This window comes from Babylonia areolata, chromosome 10, assembly GCF_041734735.1.
Source record: "Babylonia areolata isolate BAREFJ2019XMU chromosome 10, ASM4173473v1, whole genome shotgun sequence".
NCBI lineage: Eukaryota > Metazoa > Mollusca > Gastropoda > Neogastropoda > Buccinidae > Babylonia > Babylonia areolata.
This window is the reverse complement of record NC_134885.1, coordinates 26,569,327-26,591,830: the sequence shown is the minus strand read 5'-3', so window position 1 is coordinate 26,591,830 and position 22,504 is coordinate 26,569,327. Positions and strand designations below refer to the sequence as shown.

The 22,504-nt window shown below is 40.3% G+C and overlaps 1 protein-coding gene across 2 annotated transcripts in view; it reads right to left on the bottom strand.

The window, feature by feature from the left end:
- Positions 1-6,988: 6,988 nt before the first annotated feature.
- The window catches only part of LOC143286526 (UDP-N-acetylhexosamine pyrophosphorylase-like), a 29,500-nt gene continuing 13,984 nt past the window's right edge, over positions 6,989-22,504 (bottom strand). For both annotated transcript variants that reach the window (XM_076594121.1, XM_076594122.1), the window contains exons 5-11: positions 21,220-21,392; positions 18,865-19,058; positions 15,854-15,997; positions 14,454-14,639; positions 11,412-11,435; positions 9,304-9,373; positions 6,989-8,056 (exon numbers count right to left, since the gene is read on the bottom strand). In XM_076594121.1, coding sequence (XP_076450236.1) covers positions 7,961-8,056; positions 9,304-9,373; positions 11,412-11,435; positions 14,454-14,639; positions 15,854-15,997; positions 18,865-19,058; positions 21,220-21,392 — 887 coding nt within the window. In that variant the 3' untranslated portion in view covers positions 6,989-7,960. The remainder of the gene's footprint in view (positions 8,057-9,303; positions 9,374-11,411; positions 11,436-14,453; positions 14,640-15,853; positions 15,998-18,864; positions 19,059-21,219; positions 21,393-22,504) is intronic.

Sequence of the window (22,504 nt, the reverse complement as noted above, 5' to 3'; positions counted from 1 at the left end):
CAACAAGGCATACATAATGTTTAACTGCAACAATGCATACATTATTTACCTACATGGCATACATAATGTGTAACTGTAACAAAGTCAAATTCTGTGTTTGGAGGCTGCTCTAGTGTTTGACTTGGTTTCATCACCTGAGACAAGTAGTGTGACTGACTACATCAACCTGCTCTCAGTTGATGATGATATGGAGACATAAATAGTGCCTATATTCAGTCAGACACCAAGTTCTAATGTTAAACACTGAATCATTTGCACAACAGGCTTCCTACCTGGGTAGAGCCATCTGACAGCTGCCACTAAATGCTCATCATTCATTTCCTGTGTCATTCAATCAGGTTTCAGTCTTGAACACATACACACTCACAAAGACATGCACCATGAAACTGGTTACCCAGCAGGTTTTAAGAAAGCATGTGGGTGATTAGCTAGCACTCAAAGAAATCCGAATAATTTTGATGTTGGCATAACAGAACAAACTGAGGCTGGTTGTGACACAATACAATGAACTTGGGACAGCTGACATCACTGCATGTTAAAAAAATCCTCAAATCAAAAGGCAAGACCACAGCATGAAAGTGAGTTTATCAAACGCATACAAAAAAAAAAAAAAAAAAAAAAAAAAATCAATCCACCACAAATCAGCTGCACACTATAATTAAATGGTGACATGCTTGTGTTTGCAGCCATTCTGTTTCTGATTAACATACTGCCCCCAATTTTAAAAGAGAGTGAAAAGGTTTCTTTAAAATTACATCAATTATGACAGAAAATATACATTCAGTCAGACGAAAGAAAAAGCTAACAGTGACAAATCACTTGAGAGTACAGGCAGCTATGTTTATAATAATTTAATCATAATCTTTTATGAAGTGATTTTCCAAACCATGCTCAGCTGCAATGTGAATACAGAAACTGATATTGAAATCATGCATTTAAACACTAAAATGAAATACAAAATTACATGCATAACCCTTTGCACACGTCCAAACAAACACTCAAACACTAAGGATTTACACAGTTCAGAAAAAGAGTACAGCAGCCTAACAAGCATCACACACAGCCTAACAGGGGCTTGGTGAAAATAAGGGACAAACGTTATGAACCATATCATAGTGAACGGACAAGGCAGGCCAAATAGGGGCAAACACTAGACAAGAAAGAAGGTAAAGACAAAGAAAAGTGATAAGAGGAAATATCTGGTGCAGACGTTTTAGAAGGCAGGGAAATGATTCAGAAAAAAAATTCATATGGCAATTTCTTGAGAAGGGGGGACCCCATCAACCACTTTCCTACTTCAAACTCATGCTAAGGGTCAGAAACATCAATTTTACTCTCACTGTTCAAAGAGATAACAGAAAAACGAAGGAGCGGCAGAAAAGCTTAAATCACCAGTGCAGCTTTTCCAGACTGGAGTAATACATACCCTGCATCTCGGTGAAGAAGTCCATACAAACAAGTAAAGCTACATGATGGATACAATGACGATACCACACATCACCCCACCCCCTTTTTTTTTTTATATTACGGACGCAACTTCTGTCTAATGTAATGGCCCAACAAGTAATGATGAACAGGTTGTTTTTTCCCCCCATACCATTGTTTCTAGAAGAAAGCCTTATGACAAAATCCCACATAAATGGTGGGGAAAAATCAACAGCTCGTTTGCTGCCGGATAATTGCACCGTTGTTTCTATCTTTTGTTGCTTACAGCCTAGCCAGCCACACTGGGCCGTATCAAGACACCACTGCTGCATGAAAGTTTATCAGGATCATCATTATCACTATATTACCCCACCAACCACACTGGGCCGTATCAAGACACCACTGCTTCATGAAAGTTTATCAGGATCATCATTATCACTATATTACCCCACCAGCCACACTGGGCCATATCAAGACACCACTGCTTCATGAAAGTTTATCAGGATCATCATTATCACTATATTACCCCACCAACTACACTGGGCCACATCAGAACACCACTGCTTCATGAAAGTTTATCAGGATCATCATTATCACTATATTACCCCACCAGCCACGCTGGGCCACATCAGAACACCACTGCTTCATGAAAGTTTATCAGGATCATCATTATCACTATATTACCCCACCAGCCACGCTGGGCCACATCAGAACACCACTGCTTCATGAAAGTTTATCAGGATCATCATTATCACTATATTACCCCACCAGCCACGCTGGGCCACATCAGAACACCACTGCTTCATGAAAGTTTATCAGGATCATCATTATCACTATATTACCCCACCAGCCACACTGGGGCACATCAGAACACCACTGCTTCATGAAAGTTTATCAGGATCATCATTATCACTATATTACCCCACCAACCACACTGGGCCGTATCAAGACACCACTGCTTCATGAAAGTTTATCAGGATCATCATTATCACTATATTACCCCACCAACCACACTGGGGCACATCAGAACACCACTGCTGCATGAAAGTTTATCAGGATCATCATTATCACTATATTACCCCAACAACCACACTGGGCCGTATCAGAACACCACTGCTGCATGAAAGTTTATCAGGATCATCATTATCACTATATTACCCCAACAACCACACTGGGCCGTATCAGAACACCACTGCTGCATGAAAGTTTATCAGGATCATCATTATCACTATATTACCCCACCAGCCACGCTGGGCCACATCAGAACACCACTGCTTCATGAAAGTTTATCAGGATCATCATTATCACTATATTACCCCACCAGCCACGCTGGGCCACATCAGAACACCACTGCTTCATGAAAGTTTATCAGGATCATCATTATCACTATATTACCCCACCAGCCACACTGGGCCGTATCAAGACACCACTGCTTCATGAAAGTTTATCAGGATCATCATTATCACTATATTACCCCACCAGCCACACTGGGCCGTATCAAGACACCACTGCTTCATGAAAGTTTATCAGGATCATCATTATCACTATATTACCCCACCAGCCACGCTGGGCCACATCAGAACACCACTGCTTCATGACCACTGAAGTTTACCAGGATTATCATTATCATTGGATCACCCCACAAGCCACACTGGGTCATATCAGTGCTGTAATTATAAACACCTTCAACACTGGTCTCACAGAACCTTGGCCAAAAAAAAAAAATATATATATATATATATGTGGAGGAATTTTGTTTAATGTCCCGTCACACATATCGGTGATTGAAGACATTTTTTTAAAGTATTTATGAATACATTTGAGTATTATTGGTTAGAAGGGATGGGAGATGTGAATGAATGGAGGGTTGGGGGAAACTGGTCAAATGTGGGTGAAATGAGGGTGAAATTTGAAAAAAAAATTTCTAAATACAATTACAGGAAATTACTTAAAGGACTTAGTAAAAGAGAAGTTGTTAAACTGACAAGCGAAACAATATATATATATATATATATATATATATATATATATAATCAGGCTCAAGCACAGTCACATTAATGCACATAGACCTTAGAAATGCCTCTGATGTGGACCATTCCATCATTTTTTCGGCAGAGGATTGAAAGAAAAAGCATAACCTGAACACATACATAATTGTACATAGCACACAATATATTTACCAGGATGATAGTCAAAAGCAACTCCATCATGACTAGAGAATTCAAAATACTGCTGACTGCTAAAAATTTTTGACTGTAAAAGTTCCTAATGACAGGCAAAACAGCTGAACGGTATAAGCATTGGACAGTCATTCTGGGTCTGAATCCTGGTCACCTGGTGTGTTAACAGGTGGAGATTTTTCCATGTCAACAGGTGTGCACATCTGTTATCATCTGAACCCCCTAAGTGTGTATATGCATGCAGAAGATCTACAATGGCAATACAAGGAACAACTTGAAAATAGTCAAATCTTAACAAACAAATGAATAACCAACATCTGCAGACCATTATCTGTTGCACTACTGCTTAGTATTTTTCAAAAATCCATTTTTTTACTCAAACACATGGTTACATTTCACCTTATGAAGCCAGGAATGGAATAAACTCTGAAATAAAAAAAATAAAAAAGGAAAGCAAGAAATATGAAACTCTGTGACCTGCATGCGTCAGTTCAGTTCAGTTACTCAAAGAGTCATCACAGCGTTCAGACAAATCCAAATACGCTACACATCTGCTTTGCAGATGTCTGACCAGCTGCTAAACCAATTGCGCATGCACCCGAGGTGACCACACAAAAAAAAAGAAGTCAAAAGTAGTATCTCTTTCCACTTTCCACTCTTGGGAAGGAGACCCATCATTATTGCTGCAGTGTAAAATGAAATGTTCAGTAATCATAATAAACAAAAATACTTTGACTAGAAAGGCCTGAACCAACCATAAATAATCCACACGTGCATCAAGTAATCATGAAATAGTCCTCAAGCTCTGTTTATCCAAAAAAAAAAATTTTTTTTAATTAAAAAAAAAAAGGCTTGGCAGGAGTTAAATGAGACAGCAAAACTATTGCATAGTAATCAATTACTGCATTACATGAATATGATTACAGAAAAAAAACTGCTAAAAAACGAAGATTGATTCATCCACAGGATGAAATACAAACGCAACACCGTTTTAAGCACAGTGAGGTCTTTCACCACATGTCTGGCAGAATCACACACCAGTTTGCTTCATCCATTCTTGTCCTATTTCTCATTTAAGGGCTTTCATAAACACAAACCAGTTATCCCTTATCAACCCTGAAGGAAGACAACACCAGAATTACACTGCAATACATGCAACTGTTGGTTAAAAAAATAAAAAATAACCCCTTAACCATCTTAATCAGAATTCTTTCCTAAGATTTTCAAAGTTAAAAATAAAAAAAAAAAAAAAGAAAAGAAGAAAAAAAAAAGCAACAAACCTTTTGGCATCATGAAGTCTAAATTACCCCAGTTTTCCATCTGAGAAAACGGTGCCTCATTCACCAGAAATCAAAATAAGACTGTGCAACTATAATGTGCAATGTTGGATCACAAACAAAATCAAAACATCTACTTTTATAAATAATTAGCAACTCAAACCATTCAAAAAATCGCAATTTATTTACAATCTGCATAACAAGACATGAAAAAAAAAATGTAAATATGCCTAAATCATTAGGATAAAACAGGTCTGTCTGTCATAGTAAGCCCAGCCAGGTGTTGACAGGCAGTTGCCCGACACAGCAACACACTTCAGTCAGACACTGCTAGTTGCCGTCAGCCCGACACAGCAACACACTTCAGTCAGACACTGCTAGTTGCCGTCAGCCCGACACAGCAACACACTTCAGTCAGACACTGCTAGTTGCCGTCAGCCCGACACAGCAACACACTTCAGTCAGACACTGCTAGTTGCCGTCAGCTAGAAATATTACAGCACTCTCCAGGCAGAAGAAATGAATATTACTGTGGTGGATTTAAAACACTGAACATTGAAACCTAATTCTCATCAATACGACGTTCACCCCATTAATCAGAATCGCAGTATAGTTGGAGATCGCCATCAAAATGCCCCATATCATGAGCTATCCACAGAAATGTGTGGAATACACAAGAATGCGACAAAAGACTTAAAAATCTGCTATAGCAATGCACAGAATAATGACAAGGCAATCAATCAATTTTCATCTTCTTTGTCATACATGTTTCTTCACAGTAAATGATAAGATTTTCAATGTCCATCTTGAATCAAGGACATTCATGCTGCTGGTATCACTAAAGAGTTCCATCCCTTGGATCAGCCAGACATCTGTTTTGTGTGCATGTGGGGTCAATGCAAAATGATGGCTGGTGCTGGCTGGTGACCAGTGTGAACAGTTATCGCTGGCGGTCATAGAAGGAAAGCGCAAAATGATGTGTGCACAATTTCTGGACACAAGCTGTAAGCAACATGCTGGGCTCACCATCGACACAGCCAAAGTCTGTCAGCCAGTTCCAGACAGGAGGTCGTTCCCCAATTAAACAAACGCTCATTCTCTGGTCAACACCTCATATCAAGTTCCCACCTCAACAAGACTTTAAATTATTTGTTCTTCAATAATATAGTTTTAAAAAAAACATAATGGAGAAGTCATAAACTAAGCCATATGCTATTTCTGAACAACTTCAGAAATTACACATTACACACACAAACACGCAAACGCACACACACGCGCGCGCGCACACACACACACACACACACACACAAATGGGTTGGTCCTGCCTTACCTTCTGGTCCACACACGGAAATCATCAATAAAATTCAACACACAGTCACAGTAAATCTCAGACAACAACAACAACAACAAAAATTGATTCACGGTCAACATATGTGCAGACCTGCCAGTGCCTGAACCCCCTTCGTGTGTATACGCAAGCAGAAGATCAAGTACGCACATTAAAGATCCTGTAATCCATGTCAGCGTTCGGTGGGTTATGGAAACAAGAACATACCCAGCATGCACACCCCCTACATGGCGGGTTAAAAACGGTCATACACGTAAAAGTCCACTCGCGTATATACGAGTGAACGTGGGAGTTGCAGCCCACGAACGCAGAAGAAGAATCAGGTACATCATCATCAAGCAGAACAAAAATCTGCAGTAAATCTGGGACATCATCCATCATCATCGTCATCATCATCAATACAAATCAAGTCACAGAACCATAATGTTTGCATGTCTGAAAATGGCAGTCAATCAAAGTGAAAGTGAGCAAAGTAAGGCAAACACTGCACCCTGTAGACTACTGACATGTCCTGTGTCTGGTAGACATCTCCAGCAGCGACAACACATCGCCATCATCTTTTTCGTTCATGGGCTGAAAGTCCTACATTCACCCACATGTCCACGAGTGGGCTTTTACGTGTATGACCGTTTTTACCCTGCCAAGTAAGCAGCCATACTCCATTTTCGGGGGTGTGCATGCTGGGTATGTTCTTGTTTCCATAACCCACAAAACGCCGACATGGATTACAGGATCTTTAACGTGCGTATTTGATCTTCTGCGTGCCTATGCACACGAAGGGGGATCAGGCACAAGCAGGTCTGCACATATGTTGACCTGAGAGATAGGAAAAATCTCCACCCTTTCCCCACTAGGCATGTTACCGATATTCGAACCCAAGACCCTCAGACTGAAAGTCCAACTCTTTAACCACTCGGCAATTGTGCCCATCACCACTATCATCCACCTGCTGGGAGTCATGCCACTGAAACAGCAGATGAAAAGCACTGCGAAAATCGTTTATGGAACCCAGCCCAGATTCTGTCATATTGTATTGTTTTACTCTTTATTGTCAGAACATATTTCATTGCATTGTATTGTGTTGTGCTGTATTACATTGTATTGTGCTTCTAATGTATTGTATTTCTAATGTATTGTATTACATTGTGTTGTCTTGCATTGTATTGTGTTGTGCTGTATTACATTGTATTGTGCTTCTAATGTATTGTATTTCTAATGTATTGTATTACATTGTGTTGTCTTGCATTGTATTGTGTTGTGGTGTATCACATTGTGTTGTGCTTCTAATGTATTGTATTTCTAATGTATTGTATTACATTGTGTTGTGTTGCATTGCATTGTGTTGCACTGCAAAGCACTGTACTGCATTGTTCTGTATTGCATTGTATTACATTGCATTGCATTGCATTGCATTGTGTTGTGTTGCATTGTATTGTATTGTATTGTATTGTATTGTATTACATTTCGTCACAACAGATATCGCTGCATAAAATTCATTCTGCTCTCCCCACAGGAGAGCGCATTGCTACAGTGCAGCGCCACCCTGTTTTTTGTGGGTTTTTTCCTCTTCTTCTTTCTGCATACAAGTGTGTCTGCTTTCCTAATAAAAAGCTTTTTTTTTTCTACAGTTTTTTTTCCCCTTTTTTTCTGGATGCAAGTGTATCTGTTTTCCTATGAAAGTGGATTTTTTTTTTTTTTTTTTTTTTAACAGAATTTTTCCAGGGAACAACTTAAGGGTAAAGCTGAACAACCTGTAGACTGTTGTCCTCAGACCGATCCAGCAGGACTGGTGGGCACAGCTTCTGTCCTTTCACTGAGTCCAACCCCTGTCAACACACACACAGTCAGTTTTAGTTTCTCAAGCAGGCGTCACTGCGTTTGGACAAATCCTAATACGCTGCACAACATCTGCTTGGCAGATGCTTGAGATTGGTATAACCCAACGCGCTTGTCAATATCTGTATCAGTAGCTCAAGGAGGCGTCACTGCGTTCGGTCAAATCCATATACGCTACACCACATCTGCCAAGCAGATGCCTGACCAGCAGCGTAACCCAACGCGCTGAGTCAGGCCTTGAGGAAAAAATAAAAATAAAATAAACAAATAAATAAAATAGAATAAAATAAATTTTAAAACAAAATAAAATAAAATAAATAAAAAATAATAGATAGATAAATCAAGATAATAACAATAATAATAATTATGGTATTTATAAGGCACAAAATCTTGATGAAATCAACTCTAAGTGCACGAAAAAACAAAACATAAAAAAAAAAATAAAAAAAATGAATACATTTTTGACTCACTTGTGTAAACAAAATGAGTCTATGTTTTAACCCGGTGTTCAGTTGTCTGTGTGTGTGTGTGTGTGTGTGTGTGTGTGTCCATGTGTCTGTGTGTCCGTGGTAAACTTTAACATTGACATTTTCTCTGCAACTACTTTGTCAGTTGACACCAAATTTGGCATAAAAATAGGAAAAATTCAGTTCTTTCCAGTCATCTTGTTTAAAACAATATTGCACCTCTGGGATGGGCACAAAAAAATTAAAAAAAAGAAGCCTAATTATATGCAAACTGCATTTACTGTTATATTTATATTTTTTGTATTCTCTGAACTTGGCACTTTGATCTGATGTTCAGACCCAACAACAAGAGCAGTCATTATTATCATTTTTTGTTCAAACAGGAACTTCTTTTGCTAAGCATGGAAGTTTTATTTATTTTGCAAACGTTTTGGTGCAGATAGTAAAGAAGGGAAATTACTCTGTAATTAATGCTAGGGGACTTAATTTGCTTTAAACTGATCTTTCTCATCTTAAACATTACATTTTGAAATTATACTCAATACATAAAAAGCTTGGATTTTTTTTTTTTTAAAGTGTATCACAAGTGAGTCTTGAAGGCCTTGCCTCTCTTGTTTCATTTGTTTCTGCCCTCAAGAATGACTAAGAGTGTTGGGTTCCGCTGCTGGTCAGGCACCTGCTCAGCACAAGTGGTGTAGCTTGTATGGATTAGTCAGAACGAAGTGGTGACGCCTCCTTGAGAAACTGAAACTAAACTGAACTGAACTCACCTCACCAGCATAGGACAGCAGGGGGGAGATCTCACACACCACAGCATCCTCTGCACTGTTCAGTTCTTGCCTGCAACAGCCATTCCTTCTTAACTCACTCAGTACGGCCAGTCCTCTCTTCTCCTCTACACAGACCCCTCGGATGTCCAGTGGGTGTCTCAATGACCCAACCTTTAGCTTCCGTCGTCAGAATTGTGGTATTCTTTGTCAACATTCACCTCTTCAGTGTAAGAGCCTTCCGCTTGCAATATTTTGATGGTGGTTATTGGGGTGAAACGCTGTTAACGTCGTCTCTTTCGCCGTTCGTATGGAACAATACGACATGTAATACAACATGTAAGCATGTAAGCACACACAGACAGAGATACAGAAGATACACACACACACACACACATCACATACATGTTTGATTCCTTTTATCGTTTCCTTCGTGCAATAAGCAACAATCATTCAACCCTTCATCAATGTTGGGACACAGGGATCATGAAGCACATCACCACACACCTCATGACACACCTCACTACACACCTCATGACACACCTCACTACACACCTCATGACACACCTCACAACACACCTCATGACACACCTCACAACACACCTCACTACACACACCATGACACACCTCCTTACACACCTCATGACACACCTCACGACACACCTCATGACACACCTCACTACACACCTCACAACACACCTCATGACACACCTCACTACACACCTCACAACACACCTCACTACACACACCATGACATACCTCATAACCGGCAGAACAACAACAGTCGTGCACAACCAACCATAGTGAGACTGGTTAGGGGTTCAACTATTAACCATAGTGTGACTGCTTTGGGGTTCACCTATTAACCATAGTGAGAATGGTTTGGGGTTCACCTATTAACCATAGTGTGACTGATTTGGGGTTCACCTATTAACCATAGTGTGACTGATTTGGGGTCCACCTATTAACCATAGTGTGACTGGTTTGGGGTTCACCTATTAACCATAGTGAGAATGGTTTGGGTTTCACCTATTAACTGTAGTGAGACTGTTTTGGGGTTCACCTATTAAACACAGTGAGACTGGTTTTGGGTTTACCTATTAACCATAGTGAGAATGGTTTGGGGTTCACCTATTAACTGTAGTGAGACTGTTTTGGGGTTCACCTATTAACTGTAGTGAGACTGTTTTGGGGTTCACCTATTAACCACAGTGAGACTGGTTTTGGGTTCACCTATTAACCATAGTGAGACTGTTTTGTGGTCCACCTATTAACCATAGTGAGAATGGTTTGGGGTTCACCTATTAACTGTAGTGAGACTGTTTTGGGGTTCACCTATTAACCACAGTGAGACTGGTTTTGGGTTCACCTATTAACCATAGTGAGACTGTTTTGTGGTCCACCGATTAACCATAGTGAGAATGGTTTGGGGTTCACTTGTCAACCATAGTGAGACTGTTTTGGGGTTCATTCACCTATCAACTATAGCAAGAATGGTTTGGGGTTCACCTATCAACTATAGCAAGAATGGTTTGGGGTTCACCTATCAACTATAGCAAGAATGGTTTGGGGTTCACCTATCAACTATAGCAAGAATGGTTGGAGTTCACCTATCAACCATAGTGAGAATGGTTGGGGGTTCACCTATCAACCATAGTGAGAATGGTTGGGGGTTCACCTATCAACCATAGTGAGAATGGTTTGGGGTTCACCTATCAACCATAGTGAGAATGGTTTGGGGTTCACCTATCAACCATTTGAGACCAGTTTGGGGTTCACCTATTGTGAGAATGGTTTGGGGTTCACATATCAAAAATCTCTGACAGTGACAAATGAAAACCATGAGAAAAACAATTACTGTCAGTCATTTACTGCAAAATAATCAATATGAAGAGTTAAGGTGTTTTACTTTTCAATATCAAAGCTGCTTCTTTTGTCAGAAAATATGCATCGTTATTATTCACCATACTAACTCATTTATTTTTTTTTTTTTTTTTTTTTTAACTGAATTCTGGAATTCTTCACACAAGTAGCACACCTCATCGAAGCTGAGAATGTCATTTTTGCTGTTCAATACAGAATGAGAGAGACAAGGGCTACACACAACTCACCCAGCATCTCCTCCATTCAGCTGACTGAAGACCAGGTGGTGGTGATGGTGGTGGCAGCAGTAAAGACAGAAGAAAAATTCCCAGCCGGTGGTTGCCAAGGTAGTATGGAAATGAAAAAAAATTAAATGAAACGAAATCATGAAACCACTGAACAAAACATGGGTTGGTGATCATGAAAAACATGCTACACCAAACCTGAAAGGCGAAGAATTCAAACTAAAGTTTTTTTTTGTTTTGTTTCGTTTTTTTAAGGAGGAAGATGGCAGAATAATTAGGACATTTATCTGCATGTACAGTGTCCATGATGGTCTTGGATCGATTTCTGCTCTCGCCCTTTCTCCAAAGTTTGACTAGAAAATCAAAGTGAGCATCTGGTCATTCAGATGAGATGATCAACCAAGGTCCCATGTGCAGCATGTATGGAAGAAGGACTCGCGGCAACTTATGCGTTGTCCTCCAGCACAAATCTGTAGAAAAATCCACTCTGATAGGTACATAAATATATATGCATGCTCTCAAGGCCTTACTGGTATGCTGGGTTATGCTGCTGTCAGGCATGTGCTTAGCAGATGTGGTGTAGCGTATATGGATTTGTCCGAACGCACTGACACTTCCTTGAGAAACTGACACTGAAACATTTTAACCCATTCAGTGACACTGAAACATTTTAACCCATTCAGTGACACTGAAACATTTTAACCCATTCAGTGACACTGAAACATTTTAACCCATTCAGTACACTGAAACATTTTAACCCATTCAGTACACTGCTGCCTCAGGCCGCCAGCACTCCTGGCCCAAGGCTGCATAGAAGATAAGATAAGATAAGATAAGATAAGAATAACTTTATTATCTCCAACTGGAGAAATTTGGTCAGGTGCATTATCACAACATAGACAAGTAAACAACATGGGGACCATAACTGTAAAAGTCAACAACAGCTTTTACGAATATTACGAAGATACAAATGTAAAAAATATCACATACACCGTTTCATACATACAGCCACACACTGCAGGTAATAACTAGTATTCTTAATGTAAAAACAGAAAGAATTAAGAAACATTATTTGAATATAATTATAAACATAGCCTACTATACTGCTTATTGATTATAATAGACAGATAAGATAAGAATAAAGATAAATTGCGGAAAACCGCAACCAGATAATCAGCACACACCCGCATCCCCCCACCCCACCCCCACCCACCCCACACACGCGAACTGGTTGGAAAACAGGCAGTGGAACAAATAGCACCACTGATTTTTTTTCTTCCTGTATAGTATTTGTGTGTATGTATAATATTTGTGTGATAGTATAATATTTGTGTGTTTGTTTAATTTTGTGTGCATGTGTATGATTGTGTGTAGGTTTTGATTTTTCCTCTTCTCTTTTTTTTTCCTATGTATGTATGTCTGTATGAATAAAAATGCATTAAAAAATCATATTGTAGTATTATTTTTGCTATTTATCACTAAATTGTGTGCTAGAAAAAAAAAAGTGTCACAGATTTCATTTGTAGACATATTCGCCTAAAACTTGGCACAATGATAGGAGATAGACTAAGTTTTGGTTTTGTCAGTTTCTGCCTCAAAATCGTCATCACTTGGACAAAATTCTGTATCGTGTGGATCCTTATGACTGCTGCTGTCCATAAAAACCTCCTCTGTAATATAATTCTGATTTTTCGATATTTTAAACATTAAAATTCAAACAAAGACCATCAGATGCAAATCAAACAAAGGACATGTTACTGGTAAAGGGAAGTAATGAAGTGGAGTGATGGCCTAGAGGTAAAGCGTCCGCCTTGGAAGCGAGAGAATATGAGTGCGCTGGTTCGAATCACGGTTCAGCCGCCGATATTTTCTCCCCCTCCACTAGACCTTGAGTGGTGGTCTGGACGCTAGTCATTCGGATGAGACGATAAACCGAGGTCCCGTGTGCAGCATGCACTTAGCGCACGTAAAAGAACCCACGGCAACAAAAGGGTTGTTCCTGGCAAAATTCTGTAGAAAAATTCACATCGATAGGAAAAACAAATAAAACTGCACGCAGGAAAAAATACCAAAAAAATGGGTGGCGCTGTAGTGTAGCGACGTGCTCTCCCTGGGGAGAGCAGCCCGAATTTCACACAGAGAAATCTGTTGTGATAAAAAGAAATACAAATACAATTAACTTGTTAAACACGGTGTTGATCGAAAAAATGTGGCTGCAGATGAGATTTGGACTTGGAGTTCACTGTTTGTAGAGTTCGCTATTATGGGTTATCTTGGAATTCGTCATTACTGAGTTAACCCCCTTGACTGCCAAAGCTTGGTGAAATGAGGTCAACATGACATGAATCTGAAGTGCAACTTGTACACTTGCGCAGTTTGTAGTGGCGTAAGTGATTTTGCTGAAACCAAAGTAATGCCTTCTCAAGAAGAGGAAGTCACAATAATAAATAGACTGACAGCCTGACCTGCAAGGTCCACCCCCGAAAACGGAGTATGGCTGCCTACATGGCGGGGTAAAAACGGTCATACACATAACAGCCCACTCGTGTGCATACGAGTGAACGTGAGAGTTGCAGCCCACGAATGCAGAAGAAGAAGAAGAAGAAGAAGAAGACCTGCAAGGTCCATTTTATCTCAGTGAGATGACAGCCCTTCACTGACGGGTAGCCAAACAACAGCAGTCAAGGAGTAGAAGTCACCACAGACGGGCTGTCACTGGAGGGACATGGTGACTGTCTCCAATCTGTGGGAAACACTCACTCCATCTTTCTCCACAACTAAGCATTATTCTTGTCAGTAGGGGCCTCAGCAGCTGGTGTCCTGACTGAGCAAAAGTGCAGGGTCTCCTCTGGTGTGTGGCCTCCTGGTGACCTAGCATCAGCTGTTCCCTGTGGACTCCTGACGTTGGGACTACAACAGATGAACCTGGGTGTGGCTATGGGGGTCTCGGAATGAGTGACATGGGAGCAAATCCACTGAAACAATGCAGATGGTGGGGCAGCAAAAAAATTATTCAAAAAAAGAAAAAAAAGACAAGTCACTGACCTGTGGGCACCAGAGTATGGGCTGCCATCAGCATGAACGAACAGGGCCCCTGCTGCCTTGGCGAAAAGTTGATGCAGAGCCAACAGGTCGTGGCGACATGTCGTGGGTGTGTCCTTTGCTGCTCCATCCGCGTTCTTCAAGGGGGAAAACTCTTCCTCTCGTACCACATCCCAGACTGCAAAATTCCTACACACACAGACACCAACCTTAACTCATAACTACTATTCTTCTTTTCTTTTTTCTTTTTTTTTCTTTTTTTTTTTTCTTTTTTTTTTTTAAATTCATGTCTGTAAACTACATATTCATATACAAGATATATATGCATATATACTAAAAAAAATGTCTACTTCATACCTGCACATGTCCACACACTTCTTCTTCTCATTATCATTAGTAGTAGTAGTAGTAGTAGTAGTATAGTAGTAGCAGTAGATCATACTATAGGAACTATGTCCAGGAAACCTGCACAGTCCTGAAACATATCCAGAACGTCTTAACACCCTTGCCCTGAAATTATTCATTTATTTATTCATTACTTCCTTATCTATTCATTCATTTATGTATGTATTTATCTATCTATTAATTCATTTATTTATTCATATCTGTTTTATTCTATTTTATTTCATTTTCCCTCAAGGCCTGACAAAGTGCGGTGAGATAAGCTGCTGTTCAGGCATCTGCTTAGCAGATGTGGTGTAGCATATGTGGAGTGATGGCCTAGAGGTAGCACGTCCGCCTAGGAAGCGAGAGAATCTGAGCACGCTGGTTCGAATAATGGCTCAGCCGCCGATATTTTCTCCCCCTCCACTAGACCTTGAGTGGTGGTCTGGACGCTAGTCTTTCGGATGAGACGATAAACCGAGGTCCCGTGTGCAGCATACACTTAGCGCACGTAAAAGAACCCACGGCAACAAAAGGGTTGTTCCTGGCAAAATTCTGTAGAAAAATCCACTGCGATAGGAAAAACAAATAAAACTGCACGCAGGAAAAAATACAAAAAAATGGGTGGCGCTGTAGGGTAGCGACGCGCTCTCCCTGGGGAGAGCAGCCCGAATTTCACACAGAGAAATCTGTTGTGATAAAAAGAAATACAAATACAAATACAAATATATGGATTTACCAAATGCAGCAATGCCTCCTTGAGCAACTGAACTGTCTGATGGACACTCCCCGTCCCCGACACCCCCACAAGAACTGTGACAGGGTTCACATGAGGCCTCGCTTACTCTTCTCTCACCTGGCAAACTGGATGACATGGCAAACCGGAAGACATGTCTATCTCACCTGGCAAACTGGAAGATGTGTCTATCTCACCTGGCAAACTGGAAGACATCTCTCTCACCTGGCAAACTGGAAGACGTGTCTATCTCACCTGGCAAAATGGAGGACATCTCTCTCACCTGGCGAACTGGAAGACATCGAAGACAAACTTCTCCATCTTTATGCCGTTGGGGGACTGGGGTTTGACCGTCCTGCCCTCGGCGTCCACATGGGGGATCTTCTTCTTGGCCACGTGGTGCTTCAGCTGTCGCTCCTGGGTCTCACTGCCAGGCAGAGACCACTTCACATACAGGGTGTGATGTATGTCACTTCACATACAGGGTGTGATGTATGTCACTTCACATACAGGGTGTGATGTATGTCACTTCACATACAGGGTGTGATGTAAGTTAATTCACATACAGGGTGTGATGTATGTCACTTCACATACAGGGTGTGATGTATGTCACTTTACATACAGGGTGTGATGCAGGGTGTGATGTACGTCACTTCACATACAGGGTGTGATGTAAGTTAATTCACATACAGGGTGTGATGTATGTCACTTCACATACAGGGTGTGATGTATGTCACTTCACATACAGGGTGTGATGCAGGGTGTGATGTACGTCACTTTACATACAGGGTGTGATGTACGTCAATTCACATACAGGGTGTGATGTAAGTTAATTCACATACAGGGTGTGATGTATGTCACTTTACATACAGGGTGTGATGAATGTCACTTCACATACAGGGTGTGATGTATGTCACTTCACATACAGGGTGTGATGTATGTCACTTCACATACAGGGTGTGATGTATGTCACTTCACATACAGGGTGTGATGCAGGGTGTGATGTATGTCACTTTACATACAGGGTGTGATGTATGTCACTTTACATACAGGGTGTGATGTATGTCACTTCACATACAGGGTGTGATGCAGGGTGTGATGTATGTCACTTCACATACAGGGTGTGATGCAGGGTGTGATGTATGTCACTTCACATACAGGGTGTGATGCAGGGTGTGATGTATGTCACTTCACATACAGGGTGTGATGTATGTCACTTTACATACAGGGTGTGATGCAGGGTGTGATGTACGTCACTTCACATACAGGGTGTGATGTATGTCACTTCACATACAGGGTGTGATGTATGTCACTTTACATACAGGGTGTGATGTACGTTAATTCACATACAGGGTGTGATGTATGTCACTTTACATACAGGGTGTGATGTATGTTAATTCAGATACAGGGTGTGATGTATGTCACTTCACATACAGGGTGTGATGTATGTCACTTCACATACAGGGTGTGATGTAAGTTAATTCACATACAGGGTGTGATGTAAGTTAATTCACATACAGGGTGTGATGTATGTCACTTTACATACAGGGTGTGATACTGTCACTTCACATACAGGGTGTTATGTATGTCACTTTACATACAGGGTGTGATACTGTCACTTCACATACAGGGTGTGATGTATGTCACTTTACATACAGGGTGTGATTATGTCACTTCACATACAGGGTGTGATTATGTCACTTCACATACAGGGTGTGATGTATGTCACTTTACATAAAGGGTGTGATGTATGTCACTTTACATACAGAGTGTGTTTATGTCACTTCACATACAGGGTGTGATGTATGTCACTTCACATACAGGGTGTGATGTATGTCACTTTACATACAGGGTGTGATGAATGTCACTTCACATACAGGGTGTGATGTATGTCACTTCACATACAGGGTGTGATTATGTCACTTCACATACAGGGAGTGATTATGTCACTTCACATACATGGAGTGATACTGTCACTCTATATACACAGTGCGATTTACTTCACTTTACATACGGGTGTGATATACTTCACTTGGCATTCAGGGTGTGATATACTTCACTTGGCATTCAGGGTGTGATGTATGTCACTTCGCAAACAGGGTGTGATGTATGTCACTTCACATACATGGTGTGATTTACTTCACTTTACATTTGAGTGTGATAAATGTCACTATACATGTACAGGGTGTAATAAATGTCACTTTATACACAGAGGGTGTATCACTTCAATCACAGGGTATAATAAACATCACTTCACATTTTGACTAATACGACAAAAATCAGAGTATAATAAACATCAATTCACATTTTGGCATTTGACAAACAAAACTTTTCACAGAGCATGATAAACATCACTTAACATACAGAGTGCAATAAACATCTACACAAGGTACGATAAACATCACTTTACAGATGGTGTGATAAATGTCACTCTGCACTAAGTGCGTGCCGCACAAGGGACCTTCAGTTACCGCCTCAACCAAACGACAATATGAACAGACACCTGACAGTTGTACACACTTAACAGCTATTGCGGACTGCCGATGTGAGACCACAACAGACAAACCCGGGTGTGGCTGTGTGTATGGGGGGGACTCTGACTGAGCTGTGTGGGGGTAATGCCACTGAAACGCTGCAGATAATCAGAAAATAAGGCAACAAAAAGAAACAAGAGAGGCAAGGCCTTCAAGACTCACTTGTGATACACTTTAAAAAAAATCTAATCGTTAAAATGTGTTCTGTATTTGTTATTATAAAGCTTCGTGTTCAAAAAAAAAAGAAAAAAAAAGTGCTAACCAGATTCGAATTAAGTCCCCTAGCATTAATAACAGAGTAATTTCCCTTTTTTACTATCTGCACCAAAACGTTTGCAAAATAAATAAAACTTCCATGCTTAGCAAAAAGAAGTTCCTGTTTGAACAAAAAATGATAACAATGAATGCTCTTGTTGTTGGGTCAGAATATCAGATCAAAGTGCCAAGTTTAGAGAATACAAAAAATATAAATATAACAGTAAATGCAGTTTGCATGTAATTAGGCTTTATTTTTTATTTTTTTGTGCCCATCCCAGAGGTGCAATATTGTTTTAAACAAGATGACTGGAAAGAACTGAATTTTTCCTATTTTTATGCCTAATTTGGTGTCAACTGACAAAGTATTTGCAGAGAAAATGCCAATGTTAAAGTTTACCACGGACACACACACACACACACACAGACAACCGAACACCGAGTTAAAACATAGACTCACTTTGTTTACACAAGTGAGTCAAAAAAGGCAACATCCCAGACTCACTGGCACACGTGTCGGAGGAAGTCCAGGGTGAAGAAATGGTTGCAGATGTTGCCGGCCCGGAAGGCCAGGCGGCCATCTGCAGCCCGCTTCTCGGCCGTGGGCAGCGTGATCTCGCTGTACTCCACCACCTGGTAGCGGCCGTTCACCTTGCACACCACGCCCACCGCCTCCTGGGGTGCCGTCTTCTCCACGACCTGCACCAACACCACCCTGCAGCCTCACAGCTACACCCACGCTCTCCTTCTACTCCTCCTACTGGAGGAAGGTGGCAGAATGGTTAAGACACTCATCTGCCTATACAGAGTCTATGAGGGTCTGGGGATGAATCCCGTTCTCACCCATTCTCCCCAACGTTTGACTGGAAAAGCATCTGGTCATTCGGATGAGAAGATAAACCGAGGTCCCGTGTGCAGCACACATTTGGCGCACTGATCAAGGACCCATGGCAATGACAGTGTTGTCCTCTGGCAAAATTCTGTAGAGGAAATCCACTCTGATAGATACACAAAATATACAGGCATGCGCTCAAGGCCTGACTGAGTGCGCTGGGTTACGCTGCTGGTTAGGCATCTGCCTAGCAGATGTGGTGTGGAGTATATGGATTTGTTTGCATTAGTGATGCCTTCCTGGTAAGTTTTTCTTTCTTTCATTTATGTCATGATAAATGAGAGCACATCCCTCATCCCTGAAAACTTACTTACTAACTAGCCCTCTGGCAGGAGGGGCAACAATGAAGAACCACAACTCTTGTCCGTTTTGGGCCAGTCGGTGAATGGCACCACAGGTGTGTTTCAGGGTCTTGGTTTAAACATTTTTTTAATATCAAGAAACAAGGTGAAATACAGCGTTCAATTAAGAAAACTTGAGCAACAAAAACTGTATTCAATTAAGAAAACTTGAGCAACAACATGCCTGAGCTTGTATCATGCTCGTTCAAATGTAACAAGCAATACACAAATGCAATGGCGAAAATACACACATTATTTGATAATGAAAAGAAGGTTGAAGTGCAAGACAAAACTAAACAAGAAAAACAACAACAAAAAAACACAAACAAAAAAAACAAACTGCTATTACTGCAACTACCACTGACAACAACAACAATAATAATATAAATGATAATACTAATACTAACATAGTACAACAATAATAATACACTGGAAAGTGAACATCACCTAAGGAGTAATGTAATGGGGGAAGGGAGAGAGAGAGAGAGACAGAGAGAGAGAGAGACAGAGAGATTACATAGTGAAACCGGGGCCATTTGTCAAAATAAATGTTCAATATAACTGCAGAGAGTATTTCATTGTGTATCTTTTAAGTCTTGAATCTTTTTGATTGTCCAATTGTTCAGGGTCTTGAGTTCTGTAAGCGCGGTGGGTTATGCTGCAGGTCAGGCATCTGCTTAGCAGATGTGTAGCGTAGATGGATTTGTCCAAACACAGTGACGCCTCCTTAACCCTTATCTCAGGACCACCCAATATTCCTTGAGGCTCCAGTACACTTGGTAATAAAGACACATTCTTTTACATTATATGGCAATAAAGACACTCTATTCCATTCTATTATATGGTAATAGAGACACATTCTACTCTACTATATGAATATAAATACACATTGCTTTCTATTTTATGGTTAAAAAAAAATGCATTCTGTTCTATTACATGAAAATTTAGACACATTCTGTTCTATTATATGATAATTAGGACACATTCTATGCTATCATATGGTAATAAAGACACATTCTATTGTATGATAATAAAGACAGATACTGTTCTGATCTATTCTATGGTAATAAAGAAACATTCTATTCTATCATATGGTAATAACAACACACTCTATTCCATTATATGGAATGAAAACACATTCTAAGGTAATAAAAACATATTCCATTCAATCATATGATAATAAAGACACACACACACATTCTATTCCTTTTTACAATAATAAAGACACATTTTATTCCATGGTATTAAAGACACATTGTCTTCTATCATATGGTAATAAAGACGCATTCAATTCTGTTATAAAGTTTAAAAAGACACATTCTATTATATGGTAATACAGACTCATTCTATTCTAATGAAGACAAATTCTATTCTATTGTGTGGTAATAAAGACACATTCTATTCTAAGGTAATAAAGACACATGGTAATAAAGACACATTCTATTCTATGGTAAGAAAGGCACGTTCTATTCTATGATAATAAAGACACTTTCTATTCTATTCTATTCTATCCTATCTTTAAAAAAAAAGAAAAAAAAAAAAGAATAAAAACCCAGACTGTCCCAATAACCAAGAGTGCGTCCCTCCCTCACACCCTACTCAAAACACTGGACCCCAGTTTCCTCACCTTGGCTCCACACTCGGCGTTTTTCTCCACGCAGAAGCCGACGAAGACGGGGTCGGCCATCTTGACAAGGATGTTGTCCACGCAGTAGACGTGGATGTACTGTGTGCCTCGTCTGGCCATGTCTTCCAGCATGCCCTCCGCTTTCAGCGCCCGGTACAGTCCTCCGTTCCCGTCTGCAATGTATGTATCGTTCAGTTTCAGTTTCTGTCAGTTTCTCAAGGAAGCGTCGTTGCTGCGTTCGTACTAATCCATTATACACTGCGCAACATGACACCGGCCTTTAGAAGCAGATGCCTGACCTACAGCGTAACCTGATGTGCTTAGTCAGGCCTTGAGGAAAAGAATAGTAAACGAACAATTGTTTTGAATAAAAACAAATAAAAATAAATGAATAAACAAATACGCAGATTAAAACTGATAAGAAGAAAAAGAAGATGATGATGAAGAAGAAGAAGAATGACAAATATGATAATAAATAAATGAATTAATGTATAAATGATAAAGATAAGTAGAAGGCAAAAGGAAAGCAATCTACACACTACAGGAGTTCATAATGTAGTGGAAAGATGGCCTGGTGGTAACATATCCGACTAGGAAGCGAGAGAATCTGAACGGGCAAGATCAAATCCCACACTCCCAGATATTTCTGGCCCTCCACCAGACCTTGAGTGGTGGTCTAGCATGAACTTAATAATATTAATAATAATAATAATGGTATTTATATAGCGTTGAATCTTGTGCAGAGACAAATCAAAGCGCTTTCACACCAGTCATTCACATGCATGCATAACTCTAAAACTGTTGAAACTAAAGACAAGGAAGGGCAGGCAAGGGAGGCTATTTTGGGAAGAGGTGGGTTTTAAGGCCAGACTTGAAAGAGCTGAGTGTGGAGACTTGATGAAGCGAAAGAGGAAGTTCATTCCAAAAGCAAGGTCCAGAGACAGAGAAAGAACGGCGGCCAACAGTCGAGTGTTTGAATCTGGGTATGCGTAAACAGAGTGGATCCGAAGCCGATCGTAGTGAGCGAGATGGAGTGTAGAGGTGAAGGCAGCCGCAAGTAAATGAACCAACCAAATGAACCTGGCAAAATTCTGTAGAAAAATCCACTTTGATAGCAAACCAAAACACTTCCAGGTAGTAAAATGAAAAAGTATAAAAAAATTAAAAATTTTTTAAAAGGTGGGGGTTGACGCTGCACTGCGCACTGCGAGCCTGAATTTCACACAGAAAAATCTGTTGTGACAAAAAAAGGTAATACAATAAAACAGTGAATGGTGCAACGGCC